Below are 25,894 nucleotides of genomic sequence, written 5' to 3'. Positions count from 1 at the left end.
TATGTATTAAATAGGTAAAATAAAAACATAATAGCCTCTAATTCAAAATGTTTCTCTTTGTTTTAGTGTAAATAACATTAAATTATGAAAATATTTATATTTACAAACTATCCAAACAAAAAAAATGCGAATAACCTGAAAAAAACTGACATTTCATTCGAAAAATAAGTGCAATTTTAACAATATTTGGCCTTAAATTATGTTTATTACAGATCAGATCTACAAAGACAAAAAGTATGCAGTAACAGGAAGAATATTGGTGAAATCGCACTTAATTTTCTTTAGACATTTCAGATTCTTCACATTTTATTGTTAAAGGATAGTTTGTAAATATTTTCATAATTTAATGTGGTTTTTTGCACTAATTTGGAGTTGTCATTATTTATAGGCATAATGGTAAAAAAAAAAAAAAAAGAAATCACAATAAAGCAAGAAGAAAATCTGGAGTCATTTATAGGTTATTATGATATTGTTTTTTTTTTTTTTTTTTTTTTTTTTATTTTCAGAACATTGGTCTGAATGTGGAAGATTCAGTGTCTGAACAGGTGGAATAACAGAAAAAGACAAAGAGAGGAACTGAAGTTTGACAGGTTTGGACTAAATAAGGCATTAGAATGGACATCAATAAGAGATTTAGGATGTTGAACATCAACTGTGAACTGGAACACACTGAACAACAACAAGGATTGGAATTTGGTCCCAATAGTTTATGTTTTGGGCTCTTTCTAAATCAGTTCAGCTGCTTTTTGACACCTGTTAAACTCCATAAAACAGTTCCACAGACAAAAAAAAAGAATAAAATAAGCAACAAAATGAACAAAAACAGCCAAAATGATCAATAAAATGGAAAAAAGGATAATAAACCAACAAAATAACAAGTAACATGAACAAAATAAGCCACAAACTGAAGAAAACTGAAGAAAAAACAATAAATAAAAAACAAAATGCAGAAAAATAAATAAAATAAGAAACAAAATGAACAAAAACTAGTAAAATATTTACAAAATAATAAAGAACGTGAAAAAATGTGCCAAAAAAAAAAAGAACTAAAATGAAGTCAAAAACGATGAAAATAAGCCATAAGTATTTGAATTTGGTCCCAGTAGTTTTAGTTTTGTCTGTTTTTTTTCTAAATCAGTCCAGCTGCTTTTTGACACCTCTTTAACTCCATACAGCAGTTCCACGGACAAAACTCACTAAAAACAAAACATCATGAGGAAAACGGTGTTAAAAAAAAAAAAAGCCCAAACCGTCTATTTTTATAGTGAGTTGGTCTCACTCACTGCTCTGTGTTTGACCCCCCTATTCCACAGGGGGTGGGGGGTGAATTGAGCATGCTCAGATGTCTATGGAAAGAACAAGGTCTATTCTATCAACACGACTGGAAATGTAACTATTGAACAAATGGCTGAATTTATATGAATATTGAAATAAATCCTACATTCAGAACGTGTCAGCACAGACATCTCAGGGGTTAAAGGGTTAAAAGTTTATCCAGTTGTTTTAGAATCAGCCCTCATTAAAGACTCTTTATCACAGCTATAACTAATTCTGATATTATTCGGTTTGTTTTAGAGAGAGAGAGAAAGAGAGAGAGAGAGAAAACTAACAATAACAATACAGGAGCAGGAGTTTGCAGAGGATCAGAAAAGGCCCAAACTGGAAACGCTGTCTTTTTCGTTTCTGTGTCTGTTTCCGTCTGAAGCCGTCGTCTCTTTCAGCCTGATTTGCTTCATGTCTCACATCAGTAAAAGTTGCTCTGGCCGTTTGATTGGCTGGAAGTGTTGCTCTGGTTTCTAAAGCTGGACTGAACCCTATAAATAGCAGAGGGTTAACACAGATTTCAGACGTTCGGGGAGTCGCTGACGGTTTTTTACAGTGTTGGGCTTCTCCTATTGGCTGCCGGCGGCTGCGCTCCGTCCTCCTCACGTACCAGTTTGGATGTTCAGAAAGATTTGACCTTCAAGAGCAGGATTTAAGCCTCCACGACAGACCAGGGTTGATGTTCACTCATATGTGAGAACGTACGAAAAGTCGCAATTATTCATGAGCGTTTGAGTCAGTGTTTTCACGTCTGTTCTGTCGGCAAATGAATGTCATCGTCTTGAACAGGGCTGGGTATCACGGCCAGTTTCCTTAATCGATTTGATTTCGATTCATAAAGTTCTGAATCGATTAATCACGATTCAATTCAGTATCAATTGATTGATTCAGATTTATTTAGTGATACCAAAATACAATTTTGAGTTGGAACCTGATTATTTGACTACTCCAGCTGTGCAACACAGAATCAATATTGTTATTAGAAAGGAAATAAATCTGACAGTTCATCAGTAAATGGATGAATCTGCTCTGAAATACGAGGACAGAAATGCCACCATGTTTTTACTAGGGCTGGGTATCATGGCCAATTTCCTTAATCGATGCAGTTTCGATTCATAAGGTTCTGAATTGATTAATTGCGATTCGATTCAGTATTAATTGACTGATTCAGATTCATTTAGTGATACCAAAGTACAATGTTGAGTTGTAACTTGATTATTTGACTACTGCAGCCATGCAACACAGAATCAATATTGATATTAGAAAGGAAATAAATATGACATTTCTGCAGTAAATGGATGAATCTGCTCTAAAATAATGAACAGGACAGAAACATGTCCATGTTTCTACGGTGGCTCAGAACGGACTTCTTTGTCATTTTTATTCTGTTTTATGGCTGGTGCCTTTAGCCTTAAGGCACATTACTATCACCCTGGGGCACTGCAACCAATTTGGCCCCCCTGAAACGGAATCATGTTGGGCCCTTGGTACAAGAAATTCACTGGAGGGGGAGGGTGGGTGGAGCTTCGTGATTTCAGCTTTACTATTCCTCTAACTCCTCTACTCAGCCGTAGGTGATCAAAGTTAATAGTTCTAGAATGACTGGCTTCCGCGACTCTCCTCCGCCGGCCAGTTCCACCACACCGTGGGTTCGAGTTTAAGGCTGAGAGGACCTCCCACTGAGGGGTTTTCCCCACCCTTCCTCCTCGTCCCTCCCATGCCAGAACCACCGCGAGCACAACCAAGACGCCCGCGGAGACGGAGCTGGTTGCGCCTCCGCGTCGGCAGTTTCCGGGTCATTTACTCGTGGTCCTGCTCTGAAAAATCAGTCTCATCCACTATAAATCGATTTACGTAAAATGAAAAAGAAATTGATCCAAAATCGATTAAATCAATTTTTTTTTATTTATTTATTTTTTACCCAGCCCTAGTTTCTACAGTGGCTCAGGACGGACTTCTACGTCATCTTTATTCTGTTTTATACCTGGTGTTTCTAGAGTTAAGGTGCATTACTGTCACCCTGGGGTGCCCATACTAATTTGGCCCCCCCAAACAGAATCATGTTGGGCCCTTGGTACAAGAAACTCACTGGAGGGATAGGGTGGGCGGAGCTTTGTGATTGGCACTTTACTGTTCCTCTAACTCTGCCCTCAGCCACAGGTGATCAAAGTTAATATTTCTAGACGACTGGCTTCTGTGACCCGCCTCCGCCAGCCAATTCCTCTGTACTGCGGGTTCGACTTTGAGGCCAGGAGGACCTCCCACAGAGGGGTTTTCCCCACCCTTCCTCCCACAGAGGCGTTTTCCCCATCCTTCCTCCGCGTCCCTCCTGTGCCAGAACCATTGCGAGCGAGACCAAGACTAGTCTTCCTCAGGGATTCGTGAGATGGAGATGGTCGTGCTTCTGTGTTAGTGGTATCCGGGTCATTTACTTGCGGTCCTGCTGAAAAATCGATCTCATCCACTATTAATCGATTACGCAAAATGAAATCAATCCAAAATCGATCAAAATCGATTGTATGTACAAATAAAAAATTGGAAATAATCAAATGGATCAAATGTGGGGTTTCATGTAGACGTTTTTGATATCTGATTTGGTCTGACCTGGAAGTTGATGACTTCTACGTGTGTTACGTGAAGTGTCACTTTACATTCACTCTGCGTTCACTCTCTACTCTATATTCAGCTTCACTCCATCCTTGTAGTTCTCATACTTGCTCATGTGATACTTTTGTAAGTGAATCTAATTGGTTGTATTAAACTGAGCCCTGATGCTCCTCCTCCTCCTGCTCCTCCTCCTCCTGCTCCTCCGCCTGCTCCTTCTCCTCCTGCTCCTCTTCCTGTTCTTCCTCCTCCTCCTGTTGCTCCTCCTGCTTCTCCTCCTGCTCCTCCTCCTGCTGCTGCTCCTCCTGCTCCTGCTCCTCTTCCTCCTGTTCCTCCTCCTCCTCCTCTTCCTCCTCCTACTGCTGCTCCTCCTGCTCCTCTTGCTCCTCCTCCTGCTCCTCCTCCTTCTTCTCCTCTTGCTCCTCCTCCTGCTCCTCCTCCTGCTCCTCTTCCTCCTGCTCCTCCTGCTGCTGCTCCTCCTCCTTCTTCTCCTCCTCCTCCAGTTGACAGATCTTACAAGTTGCTGCTTGACTTTGGTTTCTTTCCACAGAACCGTTTTCCCACCCAGCGGACGTGTTTCATGATGTTTATTTTTTATGTGCAGCAGCTGTTAAGCAGAACCACACTGAAAAGTGGATCAGCCTGATCATGTGACTAAATCTGATCCAATCTGATCTTCTAAAAAATGCCAGATCAGCAGCTGACACCGACCTTTAGATCAGATCAGGACATTCCTAGTCCTTATAATGTACATTAAATATCATCGTGGTTTTCAACTGGACCCACCATCAGCCTTCAGTGATAAACTGTGACCCAAATTGATAAAAGTTAAACTTCTGGTGTATTTTAAACCTGAGATAATCCAGAAGATCACAGGATGAAAACACAATATTCAGCCTCAACTTCTCATTTATACATGTGCATTACAGATCAGGTCTACTAAGGCACAAAACATTTAGTACTAGGCAGAATGTTGGTAAAATTCAGCTTAATTTTCTTTAAAAAGTTCTGTTTTTTCAGGTTATTCACATGTTTTTTGTTTGGATTGTTTGTAAATGTAAATATTTTCATAATTTAATGTTATTTTTTGCTCTAAATCTAAGAGGAGCATTTGGAGTTGTCATTATTTATTGGCATGATGTTGTGTTATTGTCATTATTCAGAGGTTATTATTTAACTTTAGGTCATGTTGTTCTGTATGTGGAACCTGAACTAAAACCAGTGTGACTCAGATCTTCAGTGTTAGTTTTACACTTTTGTAAATTCATCCCAGGGCTGGACTGGACTCTGTAGGGGTCTGGTTTAGTCCAGCGGTCCACATGTTGGACATCCCTGATCTAGGTCAAAGTTAGAGGGATTAAAATGCTGCAAAAATCACATTGGTTAATGTTTACGTGTTTTTTTTTCTACTTAAATAGTTAAAAATCAACAGGACAAATAGTGTCACTGCTCCATTCATCTGTCCAATCAGTAGGGGTGTAAGAAAATATAGGCTCTGCAATATATTGCAATATTTCATTTCATGATACTGTATTGATATTTTTAGGTATTTATTCAAATGCAGATATTGTGGAGGTTCCTTTTTGTTTTTCTGTTTTGTTTCTATTTTATTTATTATTATTTATCACTGTTTTATTAAATAATGTTAGTTCCTTTGTTGGGATTGAACTAAAATAATGTTCTGATGTTAGTTCTGAACTAATAGAATGTGAACATTTTGAACAGGATCTTAAACTGTAATGTCTGTAAAACAGAGTTTCAGTTTGAACACAGGAACATTTTGTGATACAGCATTAGATCCTGTTGGGATCAAATAAAAATGTGTTTAGTATTTGTGCAAATATCTATTAAAAAAGAAACAAAACAAACAAAAATTGCCTTTTTACGGTATCATGATATATCATGATATATCGTATCTAGGGGTGTTCGAAAATATCGGTTCTACAATATATCGTGATGTTTCGTTTCACAATACTGTATCGATATTAAAAAGTACTGTATTGATATTTTTAGGTATTTATTCAAATGCAGATATTGTGGAGGTTCATTTTTGTTTTTCTATTTTGTTTCTATTTTATTTATTATTCTTTAACACTCTTTTATTAAATAATGTTACTTCCTTTATTGGGATTGAACTAAACTAATGTTCTGATGTTAGTTCTGAACTAATAGAATATGAACATTTGAACAGGATCTTAAACTGTAATGTCTGTAAAACAGAATTTCAGTTTTAACACAGGAACATTTTGTGATATAGCATTAGATCCTATTGGGATCAAATAAAAATGTGTTTAGAGTTTGTGCAGATTTCTGGTGTAATTGGATTCTTCAAGGAAATAATCATTTTTAAATAAGAAACAAAACAAAAAAGCCTTTTACAAACAGTATCATGATATATTGTAATATATCGTATCATGATCCTAGTATTGTGATTTTTATCGTATCACCAGATTCTTGCCGATACACAGCCCTACTGATCAACAGTTAGTTTTTTGTCCATTTTTCATTCTTCTGTCACAGCTTTTTTACATATGTTTAACGGTGTTTTGTTAATTATTGTTTCTAATTCCAGCTGCATATGTGAACTATCTTCATCAGCTCCTAAAGTTCGTATCTTTAAGTGTTTGTTGCATCATTTCACACAAACTCGTCTAATCTGATCAGAATTCACCACTTTACACACATTTATAATCCACTGCAAACCGTTGACAGCACATGAACAGTTCTTATCTCACATTAAGTTTCATGCATTTCCTTCAGATTTTAACAGAGTTTTTATCTTTGTGCTCTGGGAGAAAACCGTCCACAGTTCAAATGTTGAGTTGCATTAACTCTGTTCCTCCGTGGATGGTTTTGTTCTGGAGAGTTCAACTGTGTCGGTGGAGGTTTATTCTGTAGTTCAGAGGAAATTAAACGAACTCCTTAAACCACAGGTGACAAACATACGGTCTGAGGGCCAAAACCGGGTCATCAAAGGGTCCAATTAAACCCCTGGGATGAATTAATGAAATACAAAAATTACACTGAAGATATTTAATGATCATGTTCAGGTTCTACATTCAGACCAATATGAACTAAAGTGGGTCAGAACCACTAAAATAAGAACAGAATAACATATAAATAATGATACATACAAATGTTTCACTTTGTTTTTAGTGTAAAAGAAGTAACATTACATGAAAATGTTCACATTTACAAACTATTGAATGAAAATGAACAAAAAAACAAACAAAATGAACAAAATAACACACAAAATAACAAACAAAATGAACGAAAATGAACAAAATAAACAAAATTAACGAAAATGAACAAAATGAACAAAATAATGAAAAAAATAATGAACAAAAATGAACAAAATTATGAACAAAATAAACAAAATGAACAAAATAATGAATAAAATGAACAAAATTGCGAAAAAATCAACAAAATAATGAAGAAAATGAACAAAAATGGACAAAATAACAAACAAAATGAACAAGAATGAACAAAATAATGAACAAAATAAGGAAAAAAATGAGCAAAATAATGAACAAAATAACGAAAAAATGAGCAAAATGAACAAAAATGAACACAATAATGAACAAAATAATGACCAATTTACAAAAATTAACATCAACGCCAAATTTTTCTTTGTTTTAGTGTAAAACAGTAAAATTACATAAAAATCTTTATTTACAAACTATCCTTATTTAAGAAATGTGAATAACAAATATGAACAACCTGAAATGTCTTAATCTAAATCAGTGTAATTTTAATATTCTGTCTGTCATTAAATGTTTGATGTATTTATAGATCCACTGTGATCTGTACGTTAGAATGTACCTGTGGAAATGATAAACTGAAGCAGAATATTGATAACATTACACTGATTTTTCTTGAGACATTTCAGGTGGTTCACGTTATTCACATTTTTTTTAAGGGTAGTTTGTAGATGTAAACATTTTCAGAATGTAATTTTACTTTTTTCCACTCTAAAACAGACAAAAGTTTGTATCATCATCATCATTTCTCTATTCTGTTCTTCTTTTACTGTTATCATCATTTCTCTTATTCTGTTCTTTTTTTACTGTTCTTATCATTTCTCTGTTATTCTGTTCTTCTTTTCCTGGTTCTGACCCACTTCAGCTCATTTTGGTCTGTCTGTAGAACCTGAACTCAGCTCAGTTTACCGTCTCTAACCCTGAACACACAGAACATGTCAGTGTTGGACTGCTTTCATCTCATTGTTTCTGTTCTTTCTCATAAATCATGGAACCGCAGTAAAACTGTGCAGCCGTTTTTGTGCCGGTCGATGTCCTAGATACAGACAGGGATAAAAATGAGGGTGATGCAGCAGTTGAACTTCATCCTCTGCATCACAAGGAAAACTCCAGTGTGTTTTTAACTTCCTTAACTCAAACCCATTCAGGTCATTCTCCAACTTCTTTAACTTCCTCAGACCTACAGATGGGTTTTCTGTCCACGTTTATGGACGAGAGTTTCACAGTTCTATACAAAAAAAACCAAACAAATAAAAAAACTGTCCACCGCAAAGGATATAACATGAAGTAAAAAAAAAATGCATCTGAAAAACTGTTGCATCCTGATGTTTCCAACATTGGCAATTATTTAATTAAAAAACAAAACAGAGCTTGTTCTTTCCTGGGTCTGAGGAAGTTAACCAGTAAATCAAAAAATACACTTGTATGTCCATCAGTCTGTACCCGTTGAGTCCAGGTGTTTCTGTTCTAATCGTGGTCTGAGATGAAAACAACAATGACTAATGAAAAGAATATAGTTTTATATTATGGGATAGATATCAGTGCATTGGTTAGTTTGGATTAAATTATCTTTATTTCCAAAATGACTCAGAGATGGTTTGGACCAAATTTATATTAACATCTATCTATCTATCTATCTATCTATCTATCTATCTATCTATCTATCTATCTATCTATCTATCTGTCTATCTGTCTATCTGTCTATCTGTCTATCTATCTGTCTATCTGTCTATCTGTCTATGTCTGTCTAGATTTTAAATGTTCTTCCTCTAAATTTCTAAAAATATTTTCCATAATAATACTTTTCTTCCACATCTAACCATGTATCTTCTTCACATCTGACTGAGGAAGAAAAATCTACCATTAAACTTTAAGGAAATACTGATGATGTTTTTTTTTAATTTAAGTTTTTATTTTAAATTTAAGTTTCAAACTTAATGTGTTTCTCCATACAGGAACAGATATTATATAATTACCAGTTAACTCTGGCAACAGATTCAACATATTTTTTTGTCTCACAAACATACAAGATCAAAGATAAAAAAAACAGGCAGCAAATACAAAAATAGGTGGATACATAGTAATATCAACTTATGTATCTGTATACTAGGGCGGCTCGATATTGGAAAAAACCGACATTGTGATTTTATTTATTTTTTTTTTTTTCATCCTGCGATATATATTATGATATGAAAAAATACCCAGAAGGATATAATAGCTGAGTGGTATCGACGTAAATGCTCAAACTAATTAGTTGTTTCCTCTGGTTGTGTCGACAGGTGGAAGACACTGTTGACACACAACATATGTTTCAGTATCATCCTTCTTGTTGTCTACTTGTGGCTATTGCGCACACGTACATTGCAATGACGATGATCAAATGATGTATGGTGCAGCTCTACTGTATACACAAACACACCTACACCTATACATGCACTCATACATTCATGCATGCAGACCCATCTACCTTTATATATCTATAATCTACTAAGCATACATTCATGCATGCAGACCTGTCTACCTTTATATATCTATAATATCTATAATCTACTAAACACACATTCATAGGACACAGTTTCAGTCATTGCACAGACCTGTTCTTTCACCTGTGGAGAAACATTGATGTTTCTGTGTCTGATCCTCATGAACAGGACTTCTGACAGCTGGAGACATGATGTGTCCACATATTTTTGTCCACATAGTTTAGAAACATCATTATTTGATAGAAAATTCAGTCCAATCTCTGAGGCATTTTGAAGCAAAGATAAATAACATTTTAAACCAAACGAACCAATGTCTGACATTTTGCAATTCCTCTCTGTGTTTTGTTTTGTTTTTTTCAATGTAACCTTTATTTAACCAGGAAAAAAGATCCCATAGAGATTAAGAACCTCTTTTCCAAGGGAGTCCTGGTCGAGAGGCAGCATGAAATACAACACACAGTTCCAACAAACAATAATTTACAGGACGAGTCAAACTATGAAAAACTAGTGCAGGTCATTGAGTTAGTCTGTAGCACTTTGAGTTTGGATTTAAAAGGAGATCAGTTCAGTTAGTTTCCAGTCTGTCCAGCTTCCAGTTGTAAATATGTATTTAGTCTGTATATTTTTTTTTTTACTATTATACATTTTTTATTTAATATTCTTTGTTTTTTGCAACATCTTTATGCATGTACTCTTTTTTTTTTCCCATGCACTTTATTCTGTTGCTGCCTTGATCATTGAATTTCCCTATTGTGGGATCAATAAAGTCTAATCTAATGATATCTATCCCATAATATAAAACTATATTCTGACATTAGTCCTTATTGTTTTGGATCCCAGACCCCTGTTAGAAAAGAAACGCCTGGATTCAACGGGTCCACAGACTTTTGTTCATATAACTGTATTGTAGTGGTTCTTATGGTTTGACATTATTATCTTTTATAGATGAGCCTCAGTGATGCATCGTGGGTAAAATTCAGAATAGATGATTTAATCAAATGGAGCTAAAATAATCTTCATTCTCTGCAGGATAATGTTATTTCACTGCTCAGAGAAAATTAAACCCTTAGTTCCTTCTTTTGTACAAACTAAAGTCTGGATACGTCAGCAGGTTTGAACAACGACAGCGAATGTTGCACAAATAATATGGAAATGAAGTGTCAAAATGTGACCAATAGGACAAAGAGAACATGAAAACCAAATTAAAAGCTGCTCCTCCACTTTAATGGAACTGCAGCTGAATGTTAGAAGCTGCAGAAAAGTGATAAGTGACTTGGTACCGTTTCCTCCTCCTCTGCTCGCGCTCAGATCGTCTGGGCGGGTTTTCACAGCCGGGTGGTGAACAGGACGCCTGAACATACACAGTGTTAAAGTAACACTATAGAGTCATTTCTACTACATATGCAAATACAGAGGTCTGGATGGTATGAAATGATGAACTCGGATCATTTTTTCAAGTATTTTGCTCATTTTCTTCTCTATTTAAATCAAGTTGTGTGATTTTGTAAAGTAGAATTGACATGTTTTACATTCACATGCACATGTAACATTTTACAATGTTTTTCTATATTTCTTTTGTTTTCAAAAAGAACAAAACTATCTGTACAATTTGTTATTCTGTGTATATCTCCAGTGTTATCATTTCATTTCTCCCCCCTTTGTTTTTTTTAAAAAAACAACAAAACATTAATAATATTAAAAAATAATAATAATAATACAGATAACAGTAATATAGTAGCTAAACAACAGTGGGTATTTTCTCCTCTTTTGAGAAGGATTTGTTAAATTTTATGCCATATTTCAAAGTTTTTTTTGGTTAATTTTTCCTTATTTTTAAGTACTTAATGAATTTTTGTCATTTTACAAGATTTTGCACATTTTATTCTGTAAATAATTTAGGCAAAACTGCATTTTACACCAATGATTTACTTGTATTGATGGAATTGGAGGATTCAGCAGTGGAAGGTTTTGGTCGACGGTGGATGTTTGCGTTTTCGAGGGTTAAACCTCACAGATGGAAGTTTTTTTTTTGGTATATTTGTGCTGAATTTTCCTGTTCCTGGGTTTCCTTTTGGTCTCTGATTTCCCTGTGATTAAAAAAAAAGGTTAATTGTGTTTTCGATAAAGATCTAGAGTCGGTCCCTGAGCGCCTCAATGTGACCATGCTAATGCTAATGCTAGGAGCTGTGTGTATTCGGATGGTTTCAGTGTTGGAGTTAACAGTAAAACTACAGTCATTTCAACTACATATGCAAATACAGGGTTCTGGATGGTATGAAATGATGAACTCTGATAATTTTTCCATGTATTTTGCTCATTTTCTCCTCTTTTTAGAAGGTTTTGTTCACTTTTATGTCATATTTTAAAGTTTTTTGGTTGATTTTTTTTTTTTTTTTTCCCTTATTTTCCAATACGTTACTCGTTTTATTGTCATTTTACAAGTTTTTGCATATTTTATCCTATCATATTTGAGGTAAAACTGCATTTTATGTCAATTACTTACATGTATTGATAGGATTAGTGGGTTCAGCAGTGGATGGTTCTGGTCGACAGTGGATGTGTGGGTTTTCGAGGGTTAAACCTCACAGATGGAAGTGTTTTATTTTGTTTTTTGTTTTTTTTTGTGTTGAATTTTCCTGTTACTGGGTTTCCTTCTGGTCTCTGATTCCCCTGTGATTAAAAAAAAGGTTAGTTGTGTTTTTTATGAAGATCTAGAGGTGGTCCCTCAATGTGACCATGCTAATGCTAATGCTAGGAGCTATGTGTATTGGGATGGTAAAATGCTGAGGTGGAACTTCCCTGCAGAGATAATACAGTGACCTTTGACCTTTAAACTTGCTTGACCCATCTTGGCTTTTATCAGGGACTCGACTCATATTTTTATTACAGACTCTAAAGACCTGAACTGTATTTTACACCAATTATTTCCATGTATTTTTGCTCATTTTCTCCTCTTTTTAGAAGGATTTGTTCACTTTTATGTCATATTTCAAAGTTTTTTGGTTCATTTTTCCTTATTTTTCCAATAATTTACTCATTTTATTGTCATTTTACAAGTTTTTGCACATTTTATCCTATAAATAATTGAGTCAAAACTGTATTTTACACCAATTATTTCCATGTATTGATAGGATTAGTGGATTTAACAGGTATTAAATAGTTTAGATCAGTAGATAGTTTTTCTTCCCAGTGATTTTTTTTGGGTCTTTAAGGGTTAAAAGTCACTCTTAAGTCATTGAACTCTGCCTTGTATTGCTTCATTCTCTTAAACCTGCTTGCTTTTTTCTGCACATGCTCAGTTCAATCAAGGTCAAACCTAGATCTTGATGAAGATAATGAAACCCCATCCTTGATATGACATTTGCATTAGTTCTGTTTGCATCCGTTTGTGTTTGAAAAGGTGTAGCTGCATCAGACAAAGATGCATTTCATGATCATATTTGACCCTTTAACCCTTTAACCCCTGAGACAAACTTCAGTGAAACGGGTGTTTGTGTTCCTTTTCTTCAGTGGTTTTGTTTTACTGTGTGTTTCAGGCTCAAAACAGGTGGAAGAACAGAAAAAGGCAAAGAGAGGAACTGAAGATTGACAGATTTGGACTAAATAAGGCACTAGAACGGACAATAAATAAGAGATATAGGATTTACCTATAGAGCGCTATAGGTAAATAGGTATATAGGTTATCTTATTTTTTTTATTTATTGATTTATTTTTATAGATCCTTGTCTTATTTTTATTTATTTATTTGTTTATTTGTTTATTTTTAATAGGTTCTTATCTTATTATTAGTGTTAGTATTTGTCTGGTCAGATTTGATCATATTAGACTGTATAAACTAACCCCTGAACTAAAATGAGTTCGACACCACCGGCACAAACATTATTCTTGGTGGATTTTGATCGACACTGGCACATGACATTGAATCTGTGTTTTTCAAGGAGGCTTGGTGAGCCAGGTCACCATGGTAACCGCTGCAAACTTTCTCCTGTTTTGTCGGGCCTGAACTGGAGCTTGTTAACGCTGCGTAACCACAGTCAGATGTTGACGTTCACTGGGGGTCCGAGTAACCCCACCCATCATGTGTTTAATGATTTCAGTCTGATGAGAAGGAAAGAGCCGTGCAGGCGTTTGGCCTTAAAGCTCCTCCCCCTCCGTCAGCGTGGGCAGATAGATGGTTTCCTGCTTTTTTTTCTCTCTCTTATTTTTCATTATTTTTTTTTTACATTTTTGTTTCCCTGCTTTTCTTTTTTTTCTTTTTTTTTTTTTTTAATTTATTTCTTTTTTGCTTCCTGCTTTTCTTTTTTAATTTCTTTTTTTAAAACTTTTTGGGGTTTCCTGCTTTTCTTTTTTTTTCTTTTTTTGGTTTCCTGCTTTTTTTCTCTTATTTTTTATTTTTTATTTTTTATTTTTGGTTTCCTGCTTTTCTTTTTTTTTTTTTAGTTTATTTCTTTTTTGTTTCCTGCTTTTCTTTTTCATTTCTTTTTTTTAGTTTCTTTTTTCTTTTTAATTTTTTTTTTTGTTCCCTGCTTTTTTTCTTTCTTTTTTCTTTTTTTTGGTTTCCTGCTTTTTTTTTTTTTCCTTTTTATTTTATTTTTTTAAATTTCTTTTTTTCTTTTTTTGTATCCTGCTTTTTTTCTGTTTTTCTTTTTCTTTTTTTTTTTTTTTTTTTTTTTTTTGGTTTCCTGCTTTTCTCCCTGACACTCTGGACACACAAACCAACTCCCTGCTGTTGTTGGCAACCGTCTCCAGGAAGTGTCTCCCCTCCACTCGCCACCGCTGGCTTTTCTGCAGCGAGTAAACAAGCTCTTTTATTCATTGTCTGGGCCGGGAGGAGGTGGAGGGAAGAGGGGAGGGGAGGAGAGAGGGAGGTGGTGTGGGGACACGGAACGAGGTGAAGTCAGTGTTGAGGAATGTGCCTGGGCCGGCCTGGAGCTGACACCACCCACATGACGGAGGGAATCCTTGGCAGAGGGAAGCCGGGGAACCCCATCAACACCTCCAGCCCCGCTCCTCCCCCCTTCCCTCCCTCCCTTCCCCCTCTGGTTTTGTCTCGTCCTTCACTCGTCTCCAGCGCCGCCGTCGCAGCCAGCCTGTCTGCTATAAAAACATTATACAACCAGAGAGGCTCAGTAATGGGGGAAACAGGCTGATGTCAGAGAAAACAGCACAACCCACTTCCACTGCAGCCAAAAGTACCCCCCTCCCCGAGTTCAACCGTGTCCATCCCGACGTCAAAAAAACCTCCAGACGGTCGATGACCCGCTGGCCATGACCAGTGTGTTTTAGAGTTGATTTTAAAATTCTTCTATTTGCTTTTAAATGTTTGAACGGCCTTGCCCCCTCCTACCTGTCTGACCCCCCCGTGCTCTCAGGTCAGCAGATCAGTTGCAGCTTGTGGTTCCAGAAACTAAAAAGAAGCTTCTTGGGGACCGTGCCTTTTCTGTTGATGCCCCAAAGCTGTGGAACCAGTTGCCCTTGGATGTTGGACAGGCTCAGTCTGTGCCTGTCAGTACATCACGTCTAAAAACACACTTTTTCTCATTGGCTTTTAATCAATGAGTGACATGTTCTTTTATTTATACATACTGTACTTTCCGGACTATCAGCTGCACCCTGACTATAAGCCGCACTCACCCCATCTCCAACCTCTCACCATCGCTTCATTGATACCAAGCTTACATGCAGCAGCTTTATTTTCTTCTTCGTCAGCCGGATTGATTGTTAGCCGAGAAAATATAAATTAGCCGCATCATTTTAGAGCCGCGGGTTCACGGTGTGTGGAAAAAAGTAGTGGCTTATAGACTGGAAATTACGGTGTGTCTGGATGTGTGTGTGTGTGTGTGTGTATATATATATATATATATATATATATATATATATATATATATATATATATATATATATATGCTGTTTTTATCAGATTTTAATTGGTCTTTTTTTGTATGATGGTTGTATTTTGTTGTTCTTAGCCCCTTTGCACCCTGTGTTATCACTGTTTTTACTTATTTATTTATTTAATCCCTTTGTTTATGTTTTGTGTATGGCAGTTTGGCCAGCTGTAAAGTTCTTAAAGTGCATTAGAAATAAAGATGTTATGGTATGGTATGGTATGGTATGGTATGGTATGGTATGGTGACTCATCAGATGTTATGACCTGGCTCCTGCACATGGGACGCCTCAAGAACTGACAAGTAATTGTGTTCATCAGACTGGGTTTGAATGTCGGCGTCAGTCAGTTTTAGCGTCGATCTCCTTTTGATCAAGAAAAACATGTACGGTGAACAGCACCGTAATAATGTCCGAATATCTGAAGAGTTTTTGTTTTTAACTAGTTTACATTTTTATGTCCACCAAGGAGGTTATGTGTTCATCAGGGTTTCTGTTTGTTTGTTTGTTAGCAAGATAACTCCAAAAGTTATGGATGGATTTATGGATTGATTCTGGCACAAGGAACAAATGATTAAATTTGTAGTGGGGGGGGGTGGGGGCTGATGTGCCTTGGTGGAGGTCTGCGCTCTCAGAGTGCTTTTCTAGTTTTGTATTTCATCAACTTGAGCCATAAACAGAAATACCACATACTCAACAAGAAAAGCACTCAGAGCGCAGACCTCCGCCAAGACAGATCTGCCCCCCATGCGTGTTTGTTTGTTTGTTAACAAGATAACTCAAAAAGTTCTGAAATTTTCAGGAAATGTTGATACTGGCACAAGGAAGAAATGATCAAATTTTGGTGGTGATCGAGTTATCTTGCTAACAAACAAACAAACACGCTCACAAAGCAAAGTGATCGCAATACCTCCTAGCGGAGGTAATAACTGTCGTATTTTTAACCCCTTTAAATGACATGTTTGTGGCGGAAATAAACCAGAATTTTTGATGCTAAACATTTTAGTTTTTTCAATATTCTACATAGAAATTGTATTTGTTATTTTAAATTTTTTTCATCCTAACATGTCAGTGATTAACACCAACATTGTTTAAAAAATGCTCAAACTTAAAAACTCCTCTTTCAAATGCTCACTGACTCATTCCATGACAAAGCTTGAAAACTGAAGTGATACATCATGTAATGGGTTCGTTTTTTTTTTTTTTTTTTTTTAATAACCCTGTACAGGTCAAGGTTATAATAGTTTTGGATTTTTCATTATAGTTTAGTTTTATTTAGTTTTGACTTTTTTTTCTCTAATTCAGTTAGATTTTATTTCAGTATTTATTTCAGTTAATGAAAATGTTTTTACAATTGTAGTTTTTGTCATTTTGTTAGTTTTTGTTAACGATAATAACCTTGGTACTGCTTCCTCCCCTGGACCGGACTGGACCCTTTAATGGGCCTGTTTTGGTCCATGGGCCGTATGTTTGAGACCACTGTTCTACTGTATTAACTGATCTTTGTCTTTCTCTCTTTCTCCTCCTCCTCTTCCTCCGGTCCTGTTGATTTGATTCCTTCACAACGTGCAGAACTTCCAGCTGAAGAAGGTAAATATTGGTTTTTCCATTGTGCTTCCTCCTCCTCCCTTTACGAGCCGATTACAGGTGTTTAGTCAGGATCTGTTGGACTGGAGGGTGAACTGGGAGTGTATCTGTTCCACCGTGGACACACACACACACACACACACAGACAGACAGGGCCGCTCCTCTGTCAACAGGATCAGGTGTTTATTGTCGGTTCAAGTCCGTTAATCTGTCAACATCAGCTGTAAGAGGATCAGTCAACAGAAAAGGAAGGTCTGGTCCACCCTGAAGGACAACAGCACATGTGGAGTCACAGGAGGATTTCAAGACCTGCATGGACCCACAAGGACCCACATGGACTCACATAGACCCACATGGACCCACTAGGACCCACATAGACCCCTTTATGTGAAGCACTTTGTAACATGTTGTTTTAAAAAGTGCTATATAAATAAAACTTTACTTACTTACTTACATGGACCCGCTTGGACTCACATGGACCCACATAGACCCGCTTGGACCCACATGGACCCATTCAGTCACATCACAAACCCTATGACAACACTTTTATTACTGAATATCCTCATCCTCATATTATAATAGTCAGACACAAAGTGGACAAAAGTATTGGGACACATTGAATCCAGGTGTTTCTTTTCTAACAGGGGTCTGGGATCCAAAACAATAAGGACTAATGTCAGAATATAGTTTTATATTATGGGATAAATCTCATACTGGTTATTACTAGATGTACAGAACATACAGAGAATAGAGATACTGTTTGGCTCTCACCTTGTTTTTAAAAAAGAGGCAAAAAAATAAAACAAGAATAAATCAGAGGTATAAAGAATAAACTATAATAGAATATAAAATGTAGACACTGCAAAAAAGGAATATCTGACTTAGATAAACTGACTTGAATTTGGAATATTTACCTTGAAAGATAATTTTTTTACATTTATTTACTTATTGAGACAATTTTAAAGTTTCAAAGTTGTAAATAAATAGACAACTACAAACTTTTTTTTATTTTAATGTAAAATTATATTCTAGAAAAAAAAAAGAATCACACATGTTCATTATAACGTACAGATCACAGTAGATCTATAAATATACAAAACATTTAATAACACACACAATATTGGTCCAGTTACACTGATTTATATGAAGACAATTCAGATTGGTCATATTTGTTCAGGTTATTCACATTTGTCAAAGGATAGTTTGTTTCCATGTAAAAAAGTTAAATTACATGAAAATGTTTGCATTTATGAAGAGAAAATTTGTGGTTTGCTGCAAAAAAAGGAATATCTGACTTAGATAAACCGAGTGGAATTTGGAATATTTATATTAAAAGATGTTTTTAAAAAAAATATTTATTTACTTTTTCAGACTTAATCTTGTTAAAATTATTTGACTCGTTCCAAGTATGGTCCTCTTGTTCTACCCCACTGACATATTAAAATTAATTTAAACAATATATATAATAAAACCAGCTCCACTGTTGGAGGGTGAGTATGGAGGACACAGGAACTGTTTACCATCATGAAGTTTTATTTGTTTAATGCAGTTTTGCTGATAAATATCTACACTACAAACAAACAGTTAAGGATATTTCTTTTTTTTTTTTTTTTTTGGTAATTTTTTGGTAATTTTTTTTGGTAATTTTTGCCATTTGTAAATAAAACTATGTCTGGTCATTAAAAAAAGTGTTTCAATTCACCTCACACACAAAAAAGTAAAAAGTGCTGTGCAAGAATCCCAACTGAAAAAAATAGCCCAAAAATTAAACATATCCTTAACTTTTTGTTTGTAGTGTATATCATACGATACATATGTCTCATACTATATTCTGACATTAGTCCTCATTGTTTTGGATCCCAGACCCCTGTTAGAAAAGAAACACCTGGATTCAAAGTGTCCACATACTATACATATTGCATTTTTATTTTCTTCACACTTACTCTCACTTTGGAAGAAAAATCTACCATTAAACTTTAGGAAATATTGATGTTTGTGTGTCCGATCCTCATGAACAGGACACCTGCCAGCTGGAGACATGATGTGTCCACATATTTATGTCTGTATAGTTGATAAATATCAATATTTCACTAAAGTTTAATGGTAGATTTTTCTTCCTTACTGATGAAAGTAAATGGTTAGAAAAAAAAATCAGTAAAATGAACAAAATAAGCAACAAAATAATAAAAAAAAAGAGCAACACAAGCACAAAAAATTAACCAAAAACAGCGTCAAAATTAACAAAAATGAAAAAAAGAGCATCACAATGAGCAAAATATACACAAAAAAAGAAAGTAGATGGTTAGTTGTGGTAGAAAATTATTATTTACAGTCAGAGAAGGAAAAATATTCTAGAAATTTAGAGGAAGAACATTTAAAATCAGAGTCATGGGTTAAAAAAAAAAATCAATGTTGAGAAAAATTAAATAAAAATCATCTCTAAGGCTTTTTAGAAACAAAGATAACAATTGAGCCCAAACTAACCAGTGCACTGATATCTATCCCATAATATAAAACTATATTCTGACATTAGTCATTATGTTTTGAATCCCAGACCCTGTTAGAAAAGAAACACCTGGACTCAACGTGTCCACATACTTTTGTCCATTTAGAGTATTACTTATACAGTTATTGTATGAGGATAATAATTTTAAATATTGTTAATTTTTAAAGTTCATCTTCTCTCTGTTTCTGTTAAAGCCCATTTTATTCTCTTCAGATTTCTGCACATAATAGTTCACATTTGGCTCCAGAATGTGTCGCTTCAACCTGTGAATTCAGAGTTTGGATGAAAACATTGCGAGTTTCTGCTTCAGTAGATGAATAAGAAACAACCAGAATGATTCACAGATGTATTGGACAAATATCAGCCTTGTCTGTGTACGAACACTCTGGTATTTATCTGTTGGATTCGACTCAAACTTACTCCATGAATGTGCACCGTTTATTCAACAATAATTGAATGAAAAGTTATTGTATTATTATATTGTAATATTTTTATAATATAATATTATCGCTACACATTTTGATTAAAAACTTCAGTTTAAAATTAGTGTTGGCAGTTTTTCATTTGGTTTAGTTTTTTTTAGTTTGTGTCAGATTTTAAAGTAAAACAAAAGCAAGAAATCACTCACATATGGACCCGTTAACAATCAGGAATCACTTTTCAGGTTATTCACATTTTTGATTAAAGGACAGTTTGTACATTTAAATGTGTTGTTTTTTGTTTTTTTACACAAAAAGAAAGGGAAAAATTTGTAGCTGTCATTGTTAATGTTTTCTTCAGAACTGTTGTTTTATTACCTCCGCCAAGGAGGTTATATTTTTCCCAGGGTTTGTTTGTTTGTTTGTTTGTCTGTTTGTCTGTCCGTTAGTGTGCAACATAACTCAAAAAGTTATGGACAGATTTTGATGAAATTTTCAGGGTTTGTTGGAAATGGGATAAGGAAGAAATGATTAAATTTTGGTGGTGATCGGGGGTGGGGGGGGGGGGGGGGGCATTTCCAACAAACCCTGAAAATTTCATCAAAATCTGTCCATAACTTTTTGTGTTATGTTGCACACTAACAGACAGACAAACAAACAAACAAACAAACCCTGGCAAAAACATAACCTCCTTGGTGTGGGGGGGGCCACTGATCAGCCTTGGCGGAGGTCTGCGCTCTCTGAGTGCTTCTAGTTCATTATTTGATTCATTTTGTTGTTTGTTTTGTTCATTTTGTAGATCATGTTTTCACTTTTGCTCATTTAGTTGATTATTTTTTCATTTCAGGTTCATATTTTTCAGTTCATTCACATTTTTTGTGAAAGGAGAGTTTGTAAATGTGAATATGTTGTTGTTATTATTATTATTTTTTTTTTATATATACCAAAACAAAGAGGAAAATTTGTAGCTGTCATTGTTAATTTTTGTATATTTTCTTCATTATTGTTATTTTTGTTCATTTTGTTCATTATTTTATTCATTTTGTTGTTTATTTTGTTTATTTTGTGGATTATTTTTTCACTTTTGCTCATTTAGTTGATTTTTTTTTTTTTCATTTCAGGTTCATATTTCTTCAGATTATTCACATTTTTTGTTGAAGGATAGTTTGTAAATGTAAATATGTTATTATTTTTACATGAAGACAAAGAGAAAAACTCATAGTTGTCATTATTTATAGGTTATTCTGATAGTATAGTACTGGTTCTGATCCACTTTAGATCATAGTGGTCTGAATGTGGAACCTGAACTAAAATAGTCGTTAATATCTTCAGTTTTTTGGGTTGGTTCTGGTCGTGGGCCTTATGTTGGACACCCCTGCAGTACAGATTCAGTCTGTTTATGTTCAAGTGCTCGTCTTTTTTCTTTACATGTTGATGAATGTTTGTTGTCATTGTTAATTTTTGTATATTTTCTTCATTATTGTTATTTTTGTTCATTATTTTGTTCATTTTGTAGATTTTTTTTCAGTTTTGCTTATTTCGTTGATTATTTTTTTCATTTCAGGTTCATATTTCTTCAGATTACTCATATTTTTTGTTGTAGGATAGTTTGTAAATGTAAATATGTTTTTTTTTTTACACCTAAACAAAGAGAAAAATTTGTATTTGTCATTGTTAATTTGTGTATATTTTCTTCACTATTGTCATTTTTGATAATTTTGTCCATTTTGTTGTTTGTTTTGTTAATTTTGCAGATCATTTTTTCACTTTTGCTTATTTTGTTGATTATTTTTTTCTTTTCAGGTTCATATTTCTTCAGATTATTCACATTTTTTGTTAAAGGATAGTTTGTAAATGTAAATATGTTTTTTACACCAAGACAAAGATAAACATTTGTATTTGTCATTGTTAATTTTTGTATATTTTCTGCATTATTGTCATTTTTGTTCATTTTGTTTATTTGGTTCATTTTGTTGTTTGTTTTGTTAATTTTGTAGATTATGTTTTCACTTTTGCTTATTTTGTTGATTATTTTTTTTCTTTTCAGGTTCATCTTTCTTCATCTTATTCACATTTTTTGTTAAAAGATAGTTTATACATGTAAATATGTTTTTTTTTTGTTTTGTTTTTTTTTTACACCAAAACAGAGAAAAACTCATAGTTGTCATTATTTATAGATTATTCTGATAGTATTGTACTGGTTCTGATCCACTTTAGATCATATTGTTCTGAATGTGGAACCTGAACTAAAATAGTCATTAATATCTTCAGTTTTTTGGTCCGGTTCTGGTCCGAGGGCCTCATGTTGGACACCCCTGCAGTCTTTTTCTGGTGTAAAGTTCTGGTCCGTCTTCTTCACATGTTGCTGAGTGTGTGTGTTGTTGTTGGTGTTTGAAGGTAAATCCCTGTGGGAGCTGGTGGTGGAACAGTTTGAAGATCTGCTGGTCCGGATCCTGCTCCTCGCCGCCTGCGTCTCCTTTGTAAGTACGACCCGGTTAAACGCCTCTAATGTTCCCTCAGAGATCCGAACTGGACCTGGTCCAGGAAACTGCGCTCTAATAGAGTGGTCCTGTGGTGTGTTTTCATGTGGAAACTGGAGCTTTTCCAGCCGGTTCTGATCCGATTTGGGTCGAAGGGGAACAGGCCAGTGTTTGTAGCGACCTGGAAACAGAACCGCGGGTCCATAGCGTCTCCTGGAGCGGTGGGCGTGGTCGGAGCGGAGGGTGGAGCGGGGGAATCCTGAAGGCATAATGCGTTTGTTCCAGTTGTTCCAGCCGGGCCCTGGTGTCTGTGACGGAACCGCTGCTATTTCTGAAAGGAGGAAAGTGACTCTAAAAATGCACATGACCCAATATGTGCCCGGGCTGAGCCAAGGCGTGGGCCAGGACCCATGAAAAATGAATAATACAGCAACAAAATAACAAGGAACGGCAAGAGAAACCAACAGCAGAGGACGGACACACCAGGATTTAGACGGGTTCAGAAATAAACAGAACCAAAAAGGATCCAATAAAAGAATAAAGAATGGGCAAAAAATAAGACGTTCTGGTTCTGCTGCTGCTGTTCTGGCTCTGCTGCTGCTTTTCTGGTTCTGCTGCTGCTGTTCTGGTTCTGCTGCTGCTGTTCTGGTTCTGTTGCTGTTCTGGTTCTGTTGCTGTTCTGGTTCTGCTGCTGCTCTGGTTCTGCTGCTGCTTTTCTGGCTCTGTTCCTGTTCTGGTTCTGCTGCTGCTTTTCTGGTTCTGTTCCTGTTCTGGCTCTGCTGCTGCTTTTCTGGTTCTGTTGCTGTTCTGGTTCTGTTGCTGTTCTGGTTCTGCTGCTGCTTTTCTGGCTCTGTTCCTGTTCTGGTTCTGCTGCTGCTTTTCTGGTTCTGTTGCTGTTCTGGTTCTGCTGCTGTTTTGGTTCTGCTGCTGCTTTTCTGGTTCTGTTGCTGTTCTGGTTCTGTTGCTGTTTTGGTTCTGCTGCTGTTCTGGTACTGCTGCTGCTGTTCTGGTTCTGCTGCTGTTGTTCTGGTTCTGCTGCTGTTGTTCTGGTTCTGCTGCTGCTGTTTTGGTTCTGTTGCTGTTCTGGTTCTGCTGCTGCTGTTCTGGTTCTGCTGCTGTTTTGGTTCTGCTGCTGTTCTGCTTCTGCTGCTGTTCTGCTTCTGTTGCCATTCAGGTTCTGGTTCTGCTGTTCTGGTTCTGCTGCTGTTCTGGTTCTGCTGCCATTCAGGTTCTGCTTCTGCTGCTGTTCTGGTTCTGTTGCCATTCAGGTTCTGGTTCTGCTGTTGTTCTGGTTCTGCTGCTGTTCTGGTTCTGCTGCTGCTTTTCCAGGCGTTTGTTTTAACCGCTCCGTTTGGACCGGGTCTGGACTTTCCTTCATGTAAATGAGTCTTGTCCTACTTTCACATGTTGTTTTTCGTGGATCAGCGCCGGCGTTCCACTGTTAGAATCCGCTCCTCTGTGACCTGATGGGACTCCAGATGATAGACACATCCACAGCCTGGGCTCTTTTGACCTTTGACCTTTTGTATTGACTCTGTTTGGAGTCCTGACGGTCATCGGGGAGCGGCCCGAGTTCATGAACGGCACCAAAGGAACCTGGAGCTCATTTGGGTTTGGTTTTGCATAAATTTTCCTGGTGATTATTCGATTCTCCAGCCTCCTTTGCATGACATCAGGAAACACAGGTCACATTAGGGAACATTTAACCCATAAAGACCCAAAAACCACCGACAACCAGAACCATCTACTGATCTAAACTGTTTAAAATCTGCTGATCCATTAATCCAATCAGTATGTGTCAATAATAGGTGTAAAATGCAGTTTTTCATCTTTTCATGGTCATCAGATATGAACATATTTGGGCATTCAGAGGCTCCGTAGTTACCGTGGCAACACAGTCATCTTCTACAACATTGATTCCCCAGTCAAACCCATTGAGTTGGATCAATGACAGTGGAAGGACACACTGGGAATATGATTATAGATATTAAATAGTGACTAAAATGAACCAAAAAAATTACAAAATAATAAATAACATGAAAAAATAAGCAAAACAGCCAAAATGATCAATAAAATGAACAAAATTAATGAAAAATTGACAGAAATGATAAGTAACAAGAACAAAATAAGCCCCAAACTGAATGAAATAGAAGAAAAAATAATAAACCCATGGAGTTGGATTAATGACAGTTGGTAGACACACTGGGTTTATGTATACTGAATAATAATTATAATTAAAAAAGAGCAAAAACGAATAAAAACTGTACAAAATTCTAAACCGCATGAAAACATAAGCCAAAATTTTTTTTAACCGAAATTAAGTAAAAAAAAAAAAAAAAGCAACAAAATAAACAAAAGCACCCAAAGTGATCAATAAAATGAAGAAAAATTACTAATAAACCAACAAAATCATAACATGAACAAAATATGCCATAAAAGGAACAAAATGGAAGAAAAAAATCATGAAAGAGGCAAGAAAATATAGGAAAATAAAGAAAATATGGAACAAAATGAATAAAAAATAAAATAATAAATAATCGATGACAGTGGATGGACACACTGGGTTTATGGATATTTAATAATAATAATAATAATAATAATAGAGCAAAAATGAATGAAAACTTTACAAAATCCTAAATAACATGACAAAATAAGCCACTTTTTTTTTTTACCTAAATTAAATGAAATTTAAAAAAAAAAAAAAAAAGCAACAGAATAAACAAAACCACTCACAGTCAGAACCTGGTTTTTCCTCTGAGCTGAACCGAACAGAACCACATTCACCTCCTGAATACGTCACTTCACTTCTCCGTCTGAGTTTCAGGAAGACAAAACCTGTTGTTTTTTTTTTCAGTGTCAGAATAAAGGTTTTTGGTTTTTGCTTCGTGTGGTGTGTGATGTGACCACATTTGGACCGCTGTGTTTGTAAAACTCTGGAGACGCTCAGATACATTCGACCATCTGTCCACGACAACAAGAAGGAGAAGAAGATGAGGTTAATTTGGTGACGGAGCTTCCATTTGTTTATTATCAAAGGGTGGAAGACGTTTAATTTTCACCAAATGGCTTCAAGAAAATCTAATGCTGTCTTCAGGTGCTGTGGAAATTATTAGATATGACTTTATTTATCCCACTGTGGGGAAATTTCACAGGAACAGCAGCAAAATACAACAAACAAATGCAAAGAAAAGATGGGTAGAAAAACAACAAACGAGTGAAAAGTTAAATATAAAGAGAAAAAGTAAATCTGGTATTTATATAAATATATCAATTTAGATTTAAATATTATTTACAGAGTCACATCATAGCTGCTAGGCCTGTAACGGTACACAAAATTTTCGGTTCG

At 35.6% G+C, this 25,894-nt stretch overlaps 1 protein-coding gene across 1 annotated transcript in view; it reads left to right on the top strand.

Annotated features, from left to right (window-relative positions):
- Positions 1 to 25,894, top strand: part of atp2a3 (ATPase sarcoplasmic/endoplasmic reticulum Ca2+ transporting 3) — an 81,562-nt gene that overhangs the window by 15,928 nt on the left and 39,740 nt on the right. The window contains 2 exon segments of the mRNA XM_030153211.1: positions 17,129 to 17,146; positions 22,466 to 22,548. Coding sequence (XP_030009071.1) covers positions 17,129 to 17,146; positions 22,466 to 22,548 — 101 coding nt within the window.

The sequence above is a fragment of the Sphaeramia orbicularis genome, chromosome 14 (genome assembly GCF_902148855.1).
Source record: "Sphaeramia orbicularis chromosome 14, fSphaOr1.1, whole genome shotgun sequence".
Classification (NCBI taxonomy): domain Eukaryota; kingdom Metazoa; phylum Chordata; class Actinopteri; order Kurtiformes; family Apogonidae; genus Sphaeramia; species Sphaeramia orbicularis.
The sequence above is the reverse complement of the archived record's forward strand: the minus strand, read 5'-3'. Positions and strand labels throughout refer to the sequence as shown.